The 16197-nt window shown below is 46.3% G+C and overlaps 1 protein-coding gene across 1 annotated transcript in view; it reads right to left on the reverse strand.

The window, feature by feature from the left end:
* The window catches only part of LOC119442869 (zwei Ig domain protein zig-8-like), a 244427-nt gene that overhangs the window by 12148 nt on the left and 216082 nt on the right, over window positions 1-16197 (reverse strand). The window contains exons 4-5 of the mRNA XM_037707913.2: window positions 14278-14583; window positions 12539-12751 (exon numbers count right to left, since the gene is read on the reverse strand). Of these exons, the coding sequence (XP_037563841.1) occupies window positions 12618-12751; window positions 14278-14583 (440 nt within the window). The 3' untranslated portion in view covers window positions 12539-12617. The remainder of the gene's footprint in view (window positions 1-12538; window positions 12752-14277; window positions 14584-16197) is intronic.

Raw genomic sequence — 16197 nt, forward strand, 5'->3', positions numbered from 1 at the left:
AGGCCAGAGCGGGAACAAAGCACGGCTCTCCCACGCAGCAGCCCACTGCGAGAGCTTCGCTGCCGACCTTCTTTCCGCTAGGGAACAACAATTCACATCCATTGAAAACACACTGAACGGCGTGAGAAGAGAAGGCGGGTTTGTGGGGTTGGGTGCGGGCTGAACTTGCAAATAAGGCCCTGTGACGACCACGGAATATCAAGCGAAAGGTGGCTGCGGCGGCCGCAAATTTGCACCGCGGCTTTCGCGCCGTCTCCCTAAACGCGGTGAAGCCCTACGGGGACTCGCGACGCGGCCGGCATACGACAAGCGACCACCCGACCGCCGTCGGGAAAAAACAGGAAGAAAACGGGGACGGACCCGGAATGGTGCGTATGGGGAAAGAATGGGTTAGCGGCAAGATAAAGGGGATGTAGGGATCGAGGGTAGGGAAACAAGAGGTCGGTCGCAGCCGGTGGAAAGCATTTAGAATGAGATGGGTGATGGAGTATTGAAAGATACAACAAGCTATATGCTATAACGTGGACGAATTCAAAGACTGCCGTGGCAATAGGATTTGGTTCCTCTTCTTCCTTGGGATTATGGCGTCGGCAGCACGGAAACGGGTGAAGCACACTTTGCGGAAACGGTTACTTTGGTGTAATATTGGGAGTTTATTTTCTCAGAAAATTATTGCTTTCAATCTAATCTTCTCTTTCTTCATCTTATTCATTCGTTTCTCGCCTTGCAGTTAGAATTGTTGAGCTTTGGGTAAGGAGTTAGCGAGCGCTCCGCGGCACAAATGTAAAATAGCGCGTTTGAGAGGCGAAAGGGGAGCTTTGCGAGTGAGGTCATCGAATAATGAGATCCCTTCGATGGGCTGTAGGGGACAAGACGTGCTCCGTTTCGGGACGCAATGTCTGGATCGTGAATCTCGAGTGACACCAACGCTAATGCCTCTGAGCATAGTGGCCCAAAGTGGTGGCAATCCGTTCACTTCCCCGCCGAATTCGAAAGCCTGAGGCAATGCCTGCGCACTGACTTCACTTCTCTTTAGGTGCAAACAAAGAGTGATCTTGGTTCTTGAACTGAAAAAAACAATGACCCACTTTCACATTTCTTTCTGGCGATGAACTTTGCGCTTTTAGTCGGTCGCACCATGAAAGAGCGGAAGCCGGAAAATGAAGCAATGCCTTGTTGCACAAAACCGTTTTATTTGTGCATCGGCGCTAGAAACACAAACTATTGAGCGCGCAATATCAGAGACAAATATCTGTAAGGAAAACTCACAGTGCCGATAACTACATTTTGATTTTGTGTTGAAACTGGTTTAAAGAAAATACTGACGCAAGTCAGAGATCTCGCGATGAATATCAGCGACAATAATGTGTGGCATGTGCCCGCGTACAGGGTGATAAGTAAAATAGTGTTTAGTCAGTTTTGTGACAGTAGAACAATTATTCCTTGCTCTTTTCAGCTATGCTGATGATGAACTTGATGAGCTTTTTTGTGGTTGAGACGAATGGAAACATCAATTCCTTACGTCCTGCTGTCACAGGGCAATTCATTCGCTAAGGTGTATTAGCGGTAACCTAACCAGGCTTAGCATATTAGACGGGGAGTTGTGAGTGCTGGTTTAAAATAATTTTCTTTATTCTACATATTATATTCATCGCAAGTACATTTATAATTCGCGAATGACCTACAGATGCAAATGTTGACTAATTCTGTACTGCCGACGGCAAGGTTATCGGTTAGAATGAACAAATGGTATCAAACAATAAGGAAGCACGCTATAAAACACTGAAATGAGAGAAAAGAGCCGTTGGTGCTACCTTTCGTATCTTGTATATTCAAATTGATAACGTATCAGTTGCTATTGATTGGCCTTGTACACAGCGTCATTGGTGCAATGAGAAATAACGAACGCATTCAAGTACAAGCGGCTGCTTTGAAGCACCTACACAGAGCTCAAAGCCAGAAGAAGCTTGGCAGTAATCACCGTGCGAACGCAGTTTAAATGGAGCACCGACAGCTCACAAATGATAGTTTCGGCGTCCCTTATGAGTTTGTTTGATTTGCATGGATTATTTGTCGACTAAGAGATGAGTTTACTGTAGGAAAGGAAGAGAGGTTGGCCTGTACTAGTATGTTATTCTAGCTTGTTACTGTGAGGAACCACCCCATCCATGGTCAATCTTCTGTGACTCCAAGGCAGCCCTCCAGAGTTTACTCTTAGTACTGCGCCATGGATCACATGAGCAGCTCGTCGCAGAGATAAGACAAGTACAGCCATCGCATAGTTGATGAAGGGCACAATATAATATATCAGTGGTTGCCTAGTCACTGTGGCATACATGGCAATGATCGAGCGGACGCAGCGGCCCGATCTGCCCATGACGGTGTCAACTGCGTTGCCATTCCTCTTTCGAGAGCCGACGCAGCGAAAAATGCTTTCCGCGCTTGCGCGTGAGCTAACATTGATACATTGGAATTCATCCGATTTCACAAGTGCACGCCTTCATGCCCTGGACCCTAATTTACAGCTCCGTATTCCGTTCAACCTTCCACGACGGGACTGCACACTTCTAGTCCGTCTATGGCTTGAAATATCATTCACAAATGCATACTCCTTTCTTATCGGAATGGCCAATAGCCCACTTTGTGAATTCTGCGGGTGTAATGAAACAATCGCACACCTTTGTGAGTGCCCTCATTTCAATCCGCAGAGAGCAGCTCTCTCAGCGACAATAGATCAACTGGACAAACGCCCACTAACAGAAAAGAATATCCTTGGAAACTGGCCGACACAAACAACGGCGCGAGCCGCCCTGAAGGCACTGCTGCGTTACTAGAGAGACACCGCACTCAGTGACAAATTGTGACTCTGCACTGTGCTACGTAGGATGGAACGTTCACACTATGCAACACGAGAACGCCTTCGCAGACTGCGTGACAGTGCCCGCAGAAACAGTTCTGTTTTGTGTGCGTGTATGATTTTCTTTTCTTTCCTTCCTTTTTTATTCTTTATTTTTACTTATTTCTCTCTCTCTCTCCTTTCGCATTCCTTTACCCCTCCCTCGGTACAGGGTAGCCAACCGGAAATAACCTCTGGTTAACTTCCCTGTCCTTCCTTTACCTTTCTCTCTCTCTCTCTTGTTACTGTGCATATTAAAGGATGAGAGGGGACAAAAAATAATGCGAAAGAACATGGTGATGACAGGAAGATGGAATGCGCATGTTCAATAACCACACGACGCTGTGGCTTCTGTAAAGTCTCGAGTTTATTCCAGTGCTCTGCAGATAGTCCATCACCACACCCGTAGCTGTTGTTGCTGCCCTGCGGTGGCACTATCCGGCGAAAACTGCACTTTCCAACAACGCTTGCCTTCCGGTACTTGACAACGTCGATGCCAGCGAAAACTGGCTTCGATATATTCTGAACACTGTAAAAGAGAAATTAGGTCAGCCTTCCCGGCAAACGACCGTCGTTCTGTTTGTTAACTATACGTAACTGCATTTAATACCTAAGGATGAAGCTCGTTTGAATAATCAATTGACCGAGACCAACTCAGCATGCAGTCACGCTTTGCTCTTCATTCCTGTGAGATATTGTGGTTCGCGGAATAATAGTAAAAACACAGCCTAATAAATAAAAATGCTACCCGCTAAGCGAGAATAAATTTCAAACTAACGCTTGCGAAGTACAAATCAATGAAGACACGACGGACAACGAAGACCGAGCCAGTCGCTGTCCTCTGGGACGATATTAAGCATTCAATAAAGAAAGGGAAGAGTTCATCACAAAACGGTCCGAAATCTGACCGCCGCCAGACGGAAGTGGTGCCAGGAAGCTCAAAGTAAGAAAAAAAAAGACGAAAAAAAAAAAAGGACGAGAATGTTCGTAGCGTCTCGACTTCCACCCTCACTCCGGCCCCGGCGCTTTCCCGCTGTTCCCCGAGATATCCGCCTCGCCTTGTCGCCTTGTTCGGTCAGCACCGCTGCCGCAAGCTATCCCGCCGTGCTTGCCTTGGCTTGCGTTTCGTCCGCTGGTACTTCGAAAACGATTTATCGATGCCTGCAGACCGAGAAAGAACGTGCAAAAATGAAAACGTAAAGGCTTCACTGCCCGGGGCGAACAGGAGACGACGACTAAACGCAAAGGAAGGAAAACAGCGAGGCCCTACACCAGTAATGACGTAGAAAAGAGGCACGGAAGACTCGTTCGAGCCGTCGCTTGCGACCTTTCCTGCACGGCGCTGCTGCCGGAACTGGGATGTCTTCTACAGGGAGAGGCTTGAAAGGGAAATGCGCTTGAAGAGCGGCTTCGTTTGAAGGCGGGCTGTGTAGGAGCCCATTGGTAGAGCCAAACGACAATGCTGCTTAAATGCAACAAAGCGACTCGCGTCAGCGCCTGACTTCTTTCTTTCTTTTCATCCCCCTGCGTAGGATAGCAAACCGGATGTGTGCCTGACTGACCTCACTGCGTTTTCTTTGCTTTCTCCTTTTTGTGCTCCCTAGGCCAGTGCTTGAAAATTACGGTGCATAGTCAGGCGTAAGAAAAAAAAAAACAGTGGCGATTGTCAATGATAAGGCACCTCGACTGCGCAAGAGAAAATGAACAAGCATAAAAGTGGCTTCCTTATTAGAGACCCATTCTGAAGAGGCCGCGATGCAGCAATAAATGCCAGAAGTCAGCTGAATGGCGAGTTACCTATTCGTAACGCTGCAAGAGGTGCACGTATTGCGCAGAGCTCATAGAGCGTTCAGATATTCAACTGAGACTGTTGTTTTCACCGAACCTGCCGATGCACACGGAGAGACTTTTCAGGACATTAAACAAAAGACGCGAGTCATTTGGGCGGCACCACTGCGAGTCAAGCTGCAGTGAGCGAGCACAAATGGAAGCGTATGGCTGCAAGGTGGCGGCAGCAGCACGGTCGCCAATTAACGTAGTGCCAAAAGCAACTGCTTCCAACAGGGATCCTGTGAAACGCGCTGATTTCTAGCCACTTGCATCTAAAGATAAGAGTCCGACCAGCTTCGGTTCACATACTTGCACGCTGTGCTCATATTTGGAGCTATACATCTTCACTGCAAAAAGTATACTTTACCTCGACTTCTGAAAATGCGCAAGAAAGATGACAACTTTGCCTGCGACCTTTCAACTTTAACAGAAAAACACAAACAATCTGTCACTGGCAAGAAATTTGGTAAGTCATTGAAAACTCAAACTTTTTGGCACTTAAGTCTTCTGATTATTATTATTATTATTATTATTATTATTATTATTAGTATTATCGTCATCTTTAAATTATTATTTAGTTTTAGCTATTATTATTTAGTCATATATATATATATATATGCAGTCAGTGCGACGCAATGCCGCCATTACGCCTACCGTGTTTCGTAAGATCAAAGCTTATTGAACTATTATTCTTATCCTTTTCTTGTGACGAAAGTAATGGTGACACGCCTGAATCTTCAGAACTTGAAATTTGCGGCATATTCAACATTATTGCATCTAGGGAGGTTATCGTATAGGGAATGCACTTTACATCGCCAGTTGACAGTTGACAAGAACTTTATTGAAAGGTCCTGAGGAAAAAGATTGGGGGAACCGAAGGCACCCCAATCAAGTTGGTGGCTCCGACCATGACCAGAATTTATTTTTTCCGCGTGAGAAACAGTGCACCAAGGGAGGCATTTCAAAACTGATATCGTTGTACACACCTGGCCACGGCCTATCTGTTCGAAGGAATTCATGAGGAACCGAGACGACCATTTTTGTAATACATTTATTACCAATAAGTTATGTCATCTTGTGCTAAGTTAGTGGAGTTCAAAAGCGATTCTTTACCCCACGCGCAGCTGCATATGCGTTCGGGGGAATATCTTGATATCGCTATGATTTTGGGGGCAGAGGCAAAAGCGCAAGAACCCTGTCCACGCCGCTGACTGTGTTGGCTCGGGCGCAGTGAAAATCCGTCAAAATCTGTCAAACTCCTGCGGGTTTATTCCGCTAGAGTTGATTGCGCGAAAGCGAGTGGAAGTGGTATCTGACATAATATTTAAGATGTATAATGAACTTGAGCAGTTTCACACCAGCGAATTCGCGCATTTTTGATAATTGATTTCATTGCGCCTCCAGTGCTCCGCTGCAGGGACCACTTTCTTACGTTCGTTGATACTTCCGCTGTTCGAAGAACCGCTTAACCTGTAGGTCGTCGTGGTTGCTTCTTCGTTTGTGTAAATTTTATGCTGCGGCCTTTTACGCGTTAACTTGAAAATCTGCAGAGGGCAATCCGTTGAAGGTCACATCATGGATGTAAGTTTTCAAGAATGGCGGTTACAACATGCGCTCATATTTCCTAATATATAAATGGCGTAAAATTGAAATTTTGCGTAGAGTATTCAGCAAAAACAATGAAGAAAGAAAACATTACTGACAGCTATTCCGATATTAAATTGAGCATGGCACAGTTTTGGCGCCCCATGACGTAAAACTATTGTAATCTGTTTCTATTCCAATCTTCTGACGTCAAATGTACGTAACCGCCAACGTAAGCATTGGGCAGTGCCCCGCAGCCGTTGTTTGAACCGGTCAATAAAACGCTCTCCTCGTTTATAGGAGGTCACTTTTGTTTGATTTCAAAGCGAATAGCATTGCCTACTCTGACAGGTTGTTGTTATCTCGTTGGCTTACAAGAGCTGAGGAGCACACAGAAATGGAGATGGTTCTGCTGGGGCCGAGCTAGTGCTTTGAAAGTACGCCTAGATAACCGGTGGAGGAGGGTGGAACCGCGTCTGGGATTGGCGCGATTCCCCTTGCTTAGCTTGCGATGGCTGGTCGAAAATCGCGACGGCATGCAACTGGAAGGTTAAAAACGCCAAAATAGGATCCTCAGAGAAGAAGAGTTGGCAAAGCGATGTCGTATGCGTGGCTGAAAGTGCTCGACAGCGTTATACGGCCACGTAAAATTTTTTATTATACGGAAATAAAACCGTTCTCCCCGGCCGCTCCGAGTGGCCAATGCAAGAGTGATTGACAGGCAGACGACGTCTTCTATTCCGTTCCGAACGGGGCAGTCTACGGCTATTCTGAATAAAACTCGGTTTTGTTTGGAATATTAATACATCTTTAATGCGTACACGTCATTTTGATGTGGTGAGTGTTCGTGGTTTTGTGACGTCGCACGACAGGATGGCGAAGTGGACGCGGCGTCAACACTTTTGACCAATAGCTCAGAGCTATGGTCAAAAGGTGCGAAAACAGAAATCATTATTTTAATGCGTAGCATTCTTTGGCTAAGTGCCCGGGGTCATTTTCTGTTCCGTTCCGTTAGTCCCTCCGTTTCGTGTCCCAAAGAACCCGTTGCGCTATCTAGGCTTAAATAGGGGAATACACAATCTTCTGTACGCTTACCGCCAGCTACTTGTGGGCTCAGTAACTTCCGATACAATACACTTGAACCTCGTTATAACGAAGACGCGATATAACGAAATATTGTATATAACGATGTGAATGCCATTCCCCCTGAAATCCCCGCACAGATCTATATATTTAAAACCTCGTTTCAACGAAGTAATATTGTCCTGCCAACGAATAAAAAGATCTAGATTCATCTAAATCAAAAAGTTGTCGCAGTTTCACCTGAAAGGCGAAGCATCAATTGTGATAGAAAATTTGTAGAGAGCTATACGGAGTAATGATAGTAGCTTTATCAGCTGTATAAACTTGGACATGCAGCAGCACCGGCCACACGCAGAACTGTTGTCGACGCCGTCGGCGTTTTGCCCGCGTTCGCTCAAAATGCGTGCGGCGTTGGTGACTGTTGCCGGAGCCTCTGATATAAATCGGCACTTGGTGCCGCAGCTAAACGTCGCCTCCCTTCCCTCCTCCTCCCCCACGGCCTTTCGCGCGTTGGAAGAAGGCACGTTTGCTCTACATATATGGTGATTGTAGAGGAGGAAAGAGACGCCTACTTCTGCAGCCCTTAAGGGAGCACAGCGCAGAACGCGCGTTTGTTCTCCGCCGTGCGTTCACTGCCCGTGAAAGCGCGCGTCCTTCGCGTCCTTTCACTCGCACATACAGCGTTCGGCGCGCGGCGACGATTTCATCTCCATTGACGTCATACGGAACCTCACGGCGACGGCGATGGCGACGCCGACGGCAGAAATCTGCTTTTGAGTGTCCATATAATTGCTATCGCAATAAAACAGTCTGCATTCATTTCTCTTGCGGCGTGGCACACCGCGCTGTGCTGACGCCGCTAGGCGTGACCTCCGAGACTGCGTGAAACCGGCACGAGCAGGCCAAGCCAAGCGGCGCCGCTGGGCCACACGAGAGAGAGAGAGAGAGAGAGAGCGGCGGATCCGATCACTATGGATCAGATGGTTTCGCTTCCAAGGTCCGAACGCGTCCTCGTCGGCGTCTCTGGCGCTGTGCCAAGCTCTGTCGCCGTACACTTCGAGGGGTTCGCTAAGTCTCACGGAAGTGAAACCATCCCCGAAAGTCATAGAGGTCGCCCGAGAATACCGGCCCAGCTGCGTGGCACTGTGTTGTGTGCCACGCGCTGCTTGAATACGACGGGCTTCATTCGCATCGCAGCGTGCTAGCTGTTCCCTTCGACCGCGTCGCTCTTTCGCCGTTTTCACTATAATTTGAGCGAGCCAAGTGGAAAGCAGAAGCGAAAGACCATCGCATTGGAACGTACGGACGCTGTCGTAACGGCTGTCGCGTCAGGTGATAAAAACTCGCGTGTTGCAAACGCCGGATAGTCCTTTCCTGTTGTTTTATTAAATCTTCATCGTACACGCGGCTGCGTAGAGGTTCGGCGGGCCGCGGAGCCGTAGTGTTCTTTGCATGTTTTAAGTTGTGCACACCATTGGCCATATACACCACACCAGTAAAGGGCTATAGTTGTTATAGCGAAGTAAGTTGAGCTTCCCCTTCAACTTGGTTATAACGAGGTACGAGTGCATTATGGCGGAAAGCCGCTAGGTGCCGACACACACCCGCGCAAAGCCCAAGCCATAGAGTTTCATTAAATAATTTCTAGCGAACCCACGACGTAGAAGTACAGAAGCCCGATATTGAAACCATGACGCCACGGGCGCATGCATCTACTAGTGCCATCGAACACCCTTATGAATTTTTCGCGGGCAAGTGAGCGCGTTGAGATGCTTGGCGCGTTTCGGTTTGGCCTTACGGAGGCGCAGTTATAACGCAGGCTAGAGCTTGCGGAGGCTTGCGCGGCCAAGGAACGCGCAGCAAGCGCAAGCAGCCAGAGAATTGCAGTCTGCAACACAAGGTGAAGCCTCTGAAGAGGACGCATTGTAACACAGACGAGCACGTCGGCGGGCAAACTATGCGAGAAAAAAAAAAGCTATATACAGCAACGTTTCCTTCACTTACCAAGCACAAGAATGGCGGTAAAAACGAGTGTACTGGGGATATCGTCATAGTGTGCGTGGTATTCTTTTGAGTACCTTACCCTTTAATTTACAGCAGTCTTGGTTTCAAAGCTAGAGTATAAGCTTCGTAAGTAATTGTTAGAAATAATGCTACGCACTATATCACAATTCCCCAGTGAGGAGTTTCTGCCCTAATTTTGCTTTTATTCGATGTAATCATGCGTAAGATGGGGTAGCTCGAAGAATTTATGCTATCAATTTTTGTTATCAATCGCGGAGGGCTGACCACGGAAAAGCGATACTGGTAGAAACGGTTTGAAGTAGCTTTACGTTATAGCGTCTCTGGTACAGTAAAGTCGAACGATAAATAGCTGAACCTTCATGTACCCGCTTGTAATACTTAACTACAAAATCGAAAGGCAGTGGAAACGCTCGTGTGCACGAGGTCGAGGATTAACCGCTAATGACAGCGAGAATTTATGGCCCATGCCTTCAGTTATGTCGGCTCGGTGGTCGTCTTTGTATCCTAATTGGACTACGCTCTGTTTTGTAAAAGCTAGGAACGGCGCTAGCCGAATGGTAAAAAGTTGCGTTGTTATCAGATGGAAAAAAAGAGAGTAGAATGAAACAGAGAAGGAAGGGATGTTAACCAGAGAAGTGTCTGGTTGGCGACGCTACCCTTGGGGAAGGGAAATGGGGAATAGTAAGAAGAGAGAAATCATCGGCCTATAGAAGGCAGTGAAAGCACTTTTGTGCTTTTTTTTTAAAGACTGGCTTGTGCAAACTCCTTTGACGGCGAAGTGCTGTCCAATCACGTGCGCCGCAGTCCCCTCCACCCCCCGCACTTTTCTCTCTCTCTCTCTCTATCAACGGACGGAATATGTAATAATAGAACGCTGATTAGCTTCAAACCTTCGGCTTATGTGTTAACCTACCGTACTATACTTTGCGACGTAGCCGACACTTTCTACTATGTCGTCGACGAAAACTTGAAACGGAATGGAAGCCGGAAAGAAAGCGAACGATAAAACGAGAACCATGAAAGTTTGCGAAATAGTTGCGAAAGGCATCGTTTGATCACTAATTAACCAGAGACTGAATACCTTCAATACCGTCTGTAGTTGGTAGTATTGAATGTTAGCCGAAGCCTTGGGTAGAGTTTTACAATTAAGTTCGGTCCTAATTATATCCAGATAAAAGTACGAATGAGCAGACTCTGCACATGCCTGGAGTAGGTGCTCAGTGACATCCTATGTTTGCGCCTCAAGAACCTTAAACTTTGCAGAAAAGCACCACCAGACGCTCTACTTCTCTTTGTACTCTGGAGCGCTAAAAATTAGGAGGCTCGCAGCACGACATAAGAAATTTAATAAACTAAAATAAGCGTGCATACATCAAATTAGAGAACGTCTTAGGTGCGGCGCTAATCAAATCGGACGATGAGAGAAGTATTCCGGGCTCGCTTTCGTTGCAGAGTGTAGAAGAACCCACACCCTTATAGAAACTGTAAAGTAACGCATTCCAGACACAATGCCTCAGCAAACCGCCGCAAGGATTATTTCAAACACAAACTGGAACAGAAGCGCCCACTTCTGCTACGCGGCTTCCAGCTGGCGGAAAAAGTAGGGCAGTGGCTTTCATCTCGATAAAGACAGGCGCCGAGGAAGTGAGAAAAAAAAAAAGAGAGCGCTGAAGTTGGCCCTTGAGAAATGTGGAGGCTCGAATTTAAATTGTCTCGGCGTTTAAAAACGCTGCACGGAAAATGTCGCCACTGTAAACTCAAACGAAATGAGACGGCATTCAGTCTACAAACCGAAACACTATAGTTGAATGAAGAGATCTCGCAAAAGGACCATCACGAACATGGATTAGCAGAGTGTAGAGGAGGAAACAGACCGACGGAGACGAAAATATGCAGCGTAAACCTTCTCAGAGCTAGCATGGGGCTCTGCTGATTTTTAAGAAAAGAAACAAACTAGTGTGGAATACGTTCATCTGTCGCCCCCCCCCCCCCCCAAAAAAAAAAAAAAAAAAAGAAAGAAAAAGAAAGAAGTACTTTGTATTTCATTGGCTAGCTCTCGAGTGGCTGTCATAAGGAATTACAATCAATATTTGTTTACTTTTCTTTCTTTTCTTTACGGAGAACTGCTGATACGCTCTAGGAGCTCACTTCGGTCAATATTAGATCTCAATGCTGCTTCGCTTGCATGTCTGAGTAGCATAACAGGATTTTAGTGCGTTCCCCTCTGAAAACGACTGGCTTATGCGAGCGCCGCTGACTGCTTTGTGATGTCCGTGCACGTTATACATTTACAGCATTCCTCTCTCTCTCCCTTCCTTCTATTTCCTTTTTTTTTCTTTCCCCCAGTGTAGAGTAACGAACTAGACATTTCCTGGTTAACATAACTGCCTTCTCTCTTTGTTTTTTTCTTTCTCTCTAGTACGTTTTCCGATATCATGAAATTATTGTAAAAAATTTGCAGGATTGAAACTTTTCGCAGGACTAATAAAATTATCGCAGAAGTGTTTAAGTTTTGGTGCTGAAGAACGGGGGAAGGAGGCCACACAAGTGTTGCCAAAGCGCTCAATTTCGCAACTGCAAACCTGTTTAATGGAGGGTAGCAAACCGGAAATTTCTATCTGATGACCTCTCTGTATTTCCCATTATTCGTCTGTCTCCTTCTTTATCGATATCGCAAAGACAAGTAAAGTTCTCGTTATAAAGGTCATTGTAAAACTTTCAGTTCACTATAATGTCTTTTTTATAACATTCTGCTATACTCAAACATACCTTCGTACTAGTGCGCTTTAGAATTTTGCCTCCTATTCCTTCTCACACTTCATAATAAAGGGTATCCAAAATTATATTTCTTTATTTACTTGCGACAGCAGTCTTGTACGGTTTTTTTTGTAGTTTTATCTCTCTAGTTTGAGAACAGACCGTTAAAGGCTGATAAGGTGAGCCTAAGCGTATTCGCTTCATCTGGGATCAAAGGCAAGGAGAAAATTAAATCATTACGGGTACCTTATTACTCCCACGAAGCAGGCTACCCAGCGCTGAAGAAAAGCCATCTTTGTTGTCCCTCGGGGAATAGCAGCAATGAAGTGCGGAAAGTGTGATAACAAGCCTGCGATAGTTTACCTCTCTTGGGGGCCTGTGAGTTTGGACGGACAGCGATGAAGCTTTGAAGAAACGTGGCGAGTTTGGTCACGCAGGACGGTCAAGAAGAGGTGAGCCTGAAGGCGACGCCTAGCGTCGTGAACAGGGAACAGAGCACCAGCCTCGCCTCAACCGAGACCGGAAGCAGGGCCCGCGATGGCGAGAAGTCGTGCTGCATGGCGGCTCTCTTCTCACCTGCATGAATGACGATGAACAGAAAATGGGGGTTGGGGGTCAGAAAAGACAGAATAGGCAGATTACAGGACATGGTAAGCTTTTATAAACGAACTTAGGCTCGACGACAGCGGTTTCCGTGTATAGCATTAATAAATCTCGTCACTGAACACACAACGACGAAATTAACAAGCACTGAAACATTCATTTCGTCGTTCTCTGGACAGGGGCAAGATGTTTAATTGTTTTAATATGACTTCAACTCATCAGACCCATGACTATGTTGGCCTACAAGAACACTGTCAAACGGCCATCACTGGTTTCCATGTGTGTAGCAGATAGCGTAATATATCAGCTTGCTGCGAAGTGTGGGTAAAGCGCAAGGCCACATTTTTAATTCGTGGAAACCGCCGTACAATTATCTGTGAAGGTCATTCTGTTCTTCAGTATAGCGTGTGCTAAATTATTGTAAGCACACGCAGAAAGAAAAAAACGGAGTGTGGTTGCACAGGCTTTCTGATCGTATTTCATAGGAGAATAAAATAAACCTGTTTGGTATTTCTAATAAAAACAATCAAAATACGAATGGATGTTCGTTTCGAATTATCAATGAATGCATCGATAGTGTGTTCCTAGCTTTTCGTGCCGACAGACAGTGAAAGCTCAGTCACATAAACTTCTTTCCCTGCACCTCACGCGGAGTTGTCATAGCGTATGTATAACACGTGCTTTGATTCCTTAATCGGGAACTGCAATGAATGGTGCACCTGCTACGTCATAAGCATTGTTTATGTAGTACACTGTGTTAGCTCAAGTTGAACTATTATAAAGGAGGCATTTAGAGATATGTACGCTGGCGGTATAATTTCCCGATGTATTCATGTGTAAGCGTACGTGTTTTCATTTTACGTGCTTCTCCAGTTTGGTTATTTTAGATGGAGCGCATTACCGGTTTACCTAAGCCCATTAGCGGGGAGATCACAGAGTGAACGCTGGACGCCAATCTCTTACGCTCCAGTTTCCAGTTTGTGCGCATGCTGTCTGCGTAACACATATCTTTCTACGTTAATGTTCCTCGTGAAACCCCATTAATACCTCCATTTCGTGAAACACCCATTCGCTGAGTTCATGCTGAGCGAATTCCTCGCTTAGCAACGGCTGAAAAGTATGCTCAGAAGGCACCTCTTCATTTACGCAACACGCAATATTAAACGAATGCTCAGCTTACGTCAAGCAGTTTGTTCTGAACCCTCGCCCACCCCAGCGCTGGCAATAATGTACAAGTTCTCGGCTCTTCCAGGAAGGTAACACAGCTATACTCATGATAAAACAACGCTAAAGACGAACGCAAAGAGATCAAACAAGACGGCGCGATGTCTTGTTGTTTCTTCTCTTACGAGTGTTCATCTTTCGCTCTGTTTCATCACGTTACCACACCAACTCACCCACCTGCCCCTGCTTTTGTAACTATAGGCTCCCGATGGGGATGATGGGGAACAACCGCGGAACCGGGGGACGTGCTCTGTTCGCACCTAAAACACACGTACCGTTGAGCACGTGCACCACGACACTTGTGGAGTCGGCGTTTGACGGACCACAGGTGTAGTTGCCGGAATCCTGTGGCCGGGCGTTGCGTATGAAGAGGCTGCTGATGTAAGCGTCGGGAGGGCGCTTGGCGCCCGAGATGTGTCCCGGGCCGCCCTTCGTCTCGTCGTAGTTGATAACGCGGTCGTTGTGGTACCAGAACACAAACACTGGCGGCTCGGGACTGTGCTCGATCGCGCAGCTCACGTTGATAGACGAGCCACTGTTGATGAATAGCTCCGGTGCCTCCAGGATCCGGGCGCGTGGCACTGCGGGAACAAGAAAAAGACAGCGCCGAAGGCGACTGAGTATATACCAGGCGCTGGAAGCTGTCATAGGTTTGCTCAGAGGTTTGTTTTATATGGTGTGCTTTTGCTCTCGAGGGGCTTTCCTATTCGCTCACTTTTAAACATGCGTTTACGGAGAGGTTGATATTACTGATACTTCAGCTGCTCTTCCGAAGCACGGAAAGGAAACGTGCACTGCATCGACTGCTCTTATACCCGCCTAATTATATTGCTCACAGTAGTTCATTTTGTATCTGTTCGGACACTCCGATCGGCCATCTTTGATTTCTTTTTATCAGTTTAACGTTAGTCTTTAACGCAGGTGCACAGGTCAATTTAGAAAAGTGCATCATTCTGCATCAACATCCCGCACATCACTGTGTTGCGTTGCTTAGTAAAAGGGCTGAATAAAATACTAAACTGGTACGGATTACGGAAACAGCGAAGACTTGCAGGAAATTCCCTATGTAATCAGAGCAATCATGGTGACACCGGCCAACCTAAGCTAGCTATACTTTGTGGCGTGAAAGCACTACGCGCTTTATGTTACGATGGACAGGAGGGTAGGAAACTAAAACCGAAAACAATACAATCCTTTCTCGTGTTCATCGCAACAAAGCAACTAAAGCCGGCCTAAGTATCTGCTATGTTTTGTAATAAGCTGGCACATTTCACGCCCATGTAGTACACAATTCTAAAATTGCTGCGATCGCACTTTTATAGCAACACAGTGTTCGCAAATGAAACGCTTTTCTATACATGAAAAAAAAATACTGATTACAAATTGCATATGTGAAAAAATATATATATACAAACCGACCAATTAAGCTCATTGTTACCAAATTAGGTAAACCTGCCAGCGCATTGACCAAGTGGCACAAAGTGCCCCAGTTTTGTAATTGTTAATTTGCTAAAATGAATGTTCCTGCCGAAATTTGGAAACATATCTCTTAAGAAGGGGATGTTCGACTATTACTCACTCGCCGCGCTACCTTAGCGGCTATGGTGTTGTGCTGCTAAGCACGAGCTCGAGGGATCAAATTCCGGCCTCAACGGCAGCCCTTCAGTTGGGGCGACATGCAAAAAACGTCCATGTCCCGTGCATTGGGGGAACGTTAAAGAACCTTAGGTGATAAGAATTGTTGCGCAGTCCGACCCTACGGTGAACCTCATAATCATATCGTGGTTTTGGCACGTGAAACCCCAGAATTCAATTACGACCATTACTGGACCGGCTTGCGTTTCAGAATAACATTTCTCCCTCTCTCTCTTTAATACGCTAACGTTAGGCGGTCGAGTGAACCGGTATTGCAAACTAAGGAGTGGATGTGTTCAGCATAAAAGTGTCAAGCACACTTAGGGCGCATTTAGCAATGTTGGGAACATACGGTGGTAATCCGCGCCTTCCTAAATTTTATCAGCGCAAATTTCTGGTATCTGACTAGCATCACATGTTTTTCCAGTTTTTTCCTCTTTCGTTTTTCCTGCCAGCCCAATTAATTTGGTTCCTCTAAGTATGCAAACAAGGCGCGCCCACGCACGTCAGCGGTAATGAAGCTCACGGCACTCTAATAAAGCGCCATCGAGTATCAAAAC

This window comes from Dermacentor silvarum, chromosome 2 (assembly GCF_013339745.2).
Source record: "Dermacentor silvarum isolate Dsil-2018 chromosome 2, BIME_Dsil_1.4, whole genome shotgun sequence".
Classification (NCBI taxonomy): Eukaryota; Metazoa; Arthropoda; class Arachnida; order Ixodida; family Ixodidae; genus Dermacentor; species Dermacentor silvarum.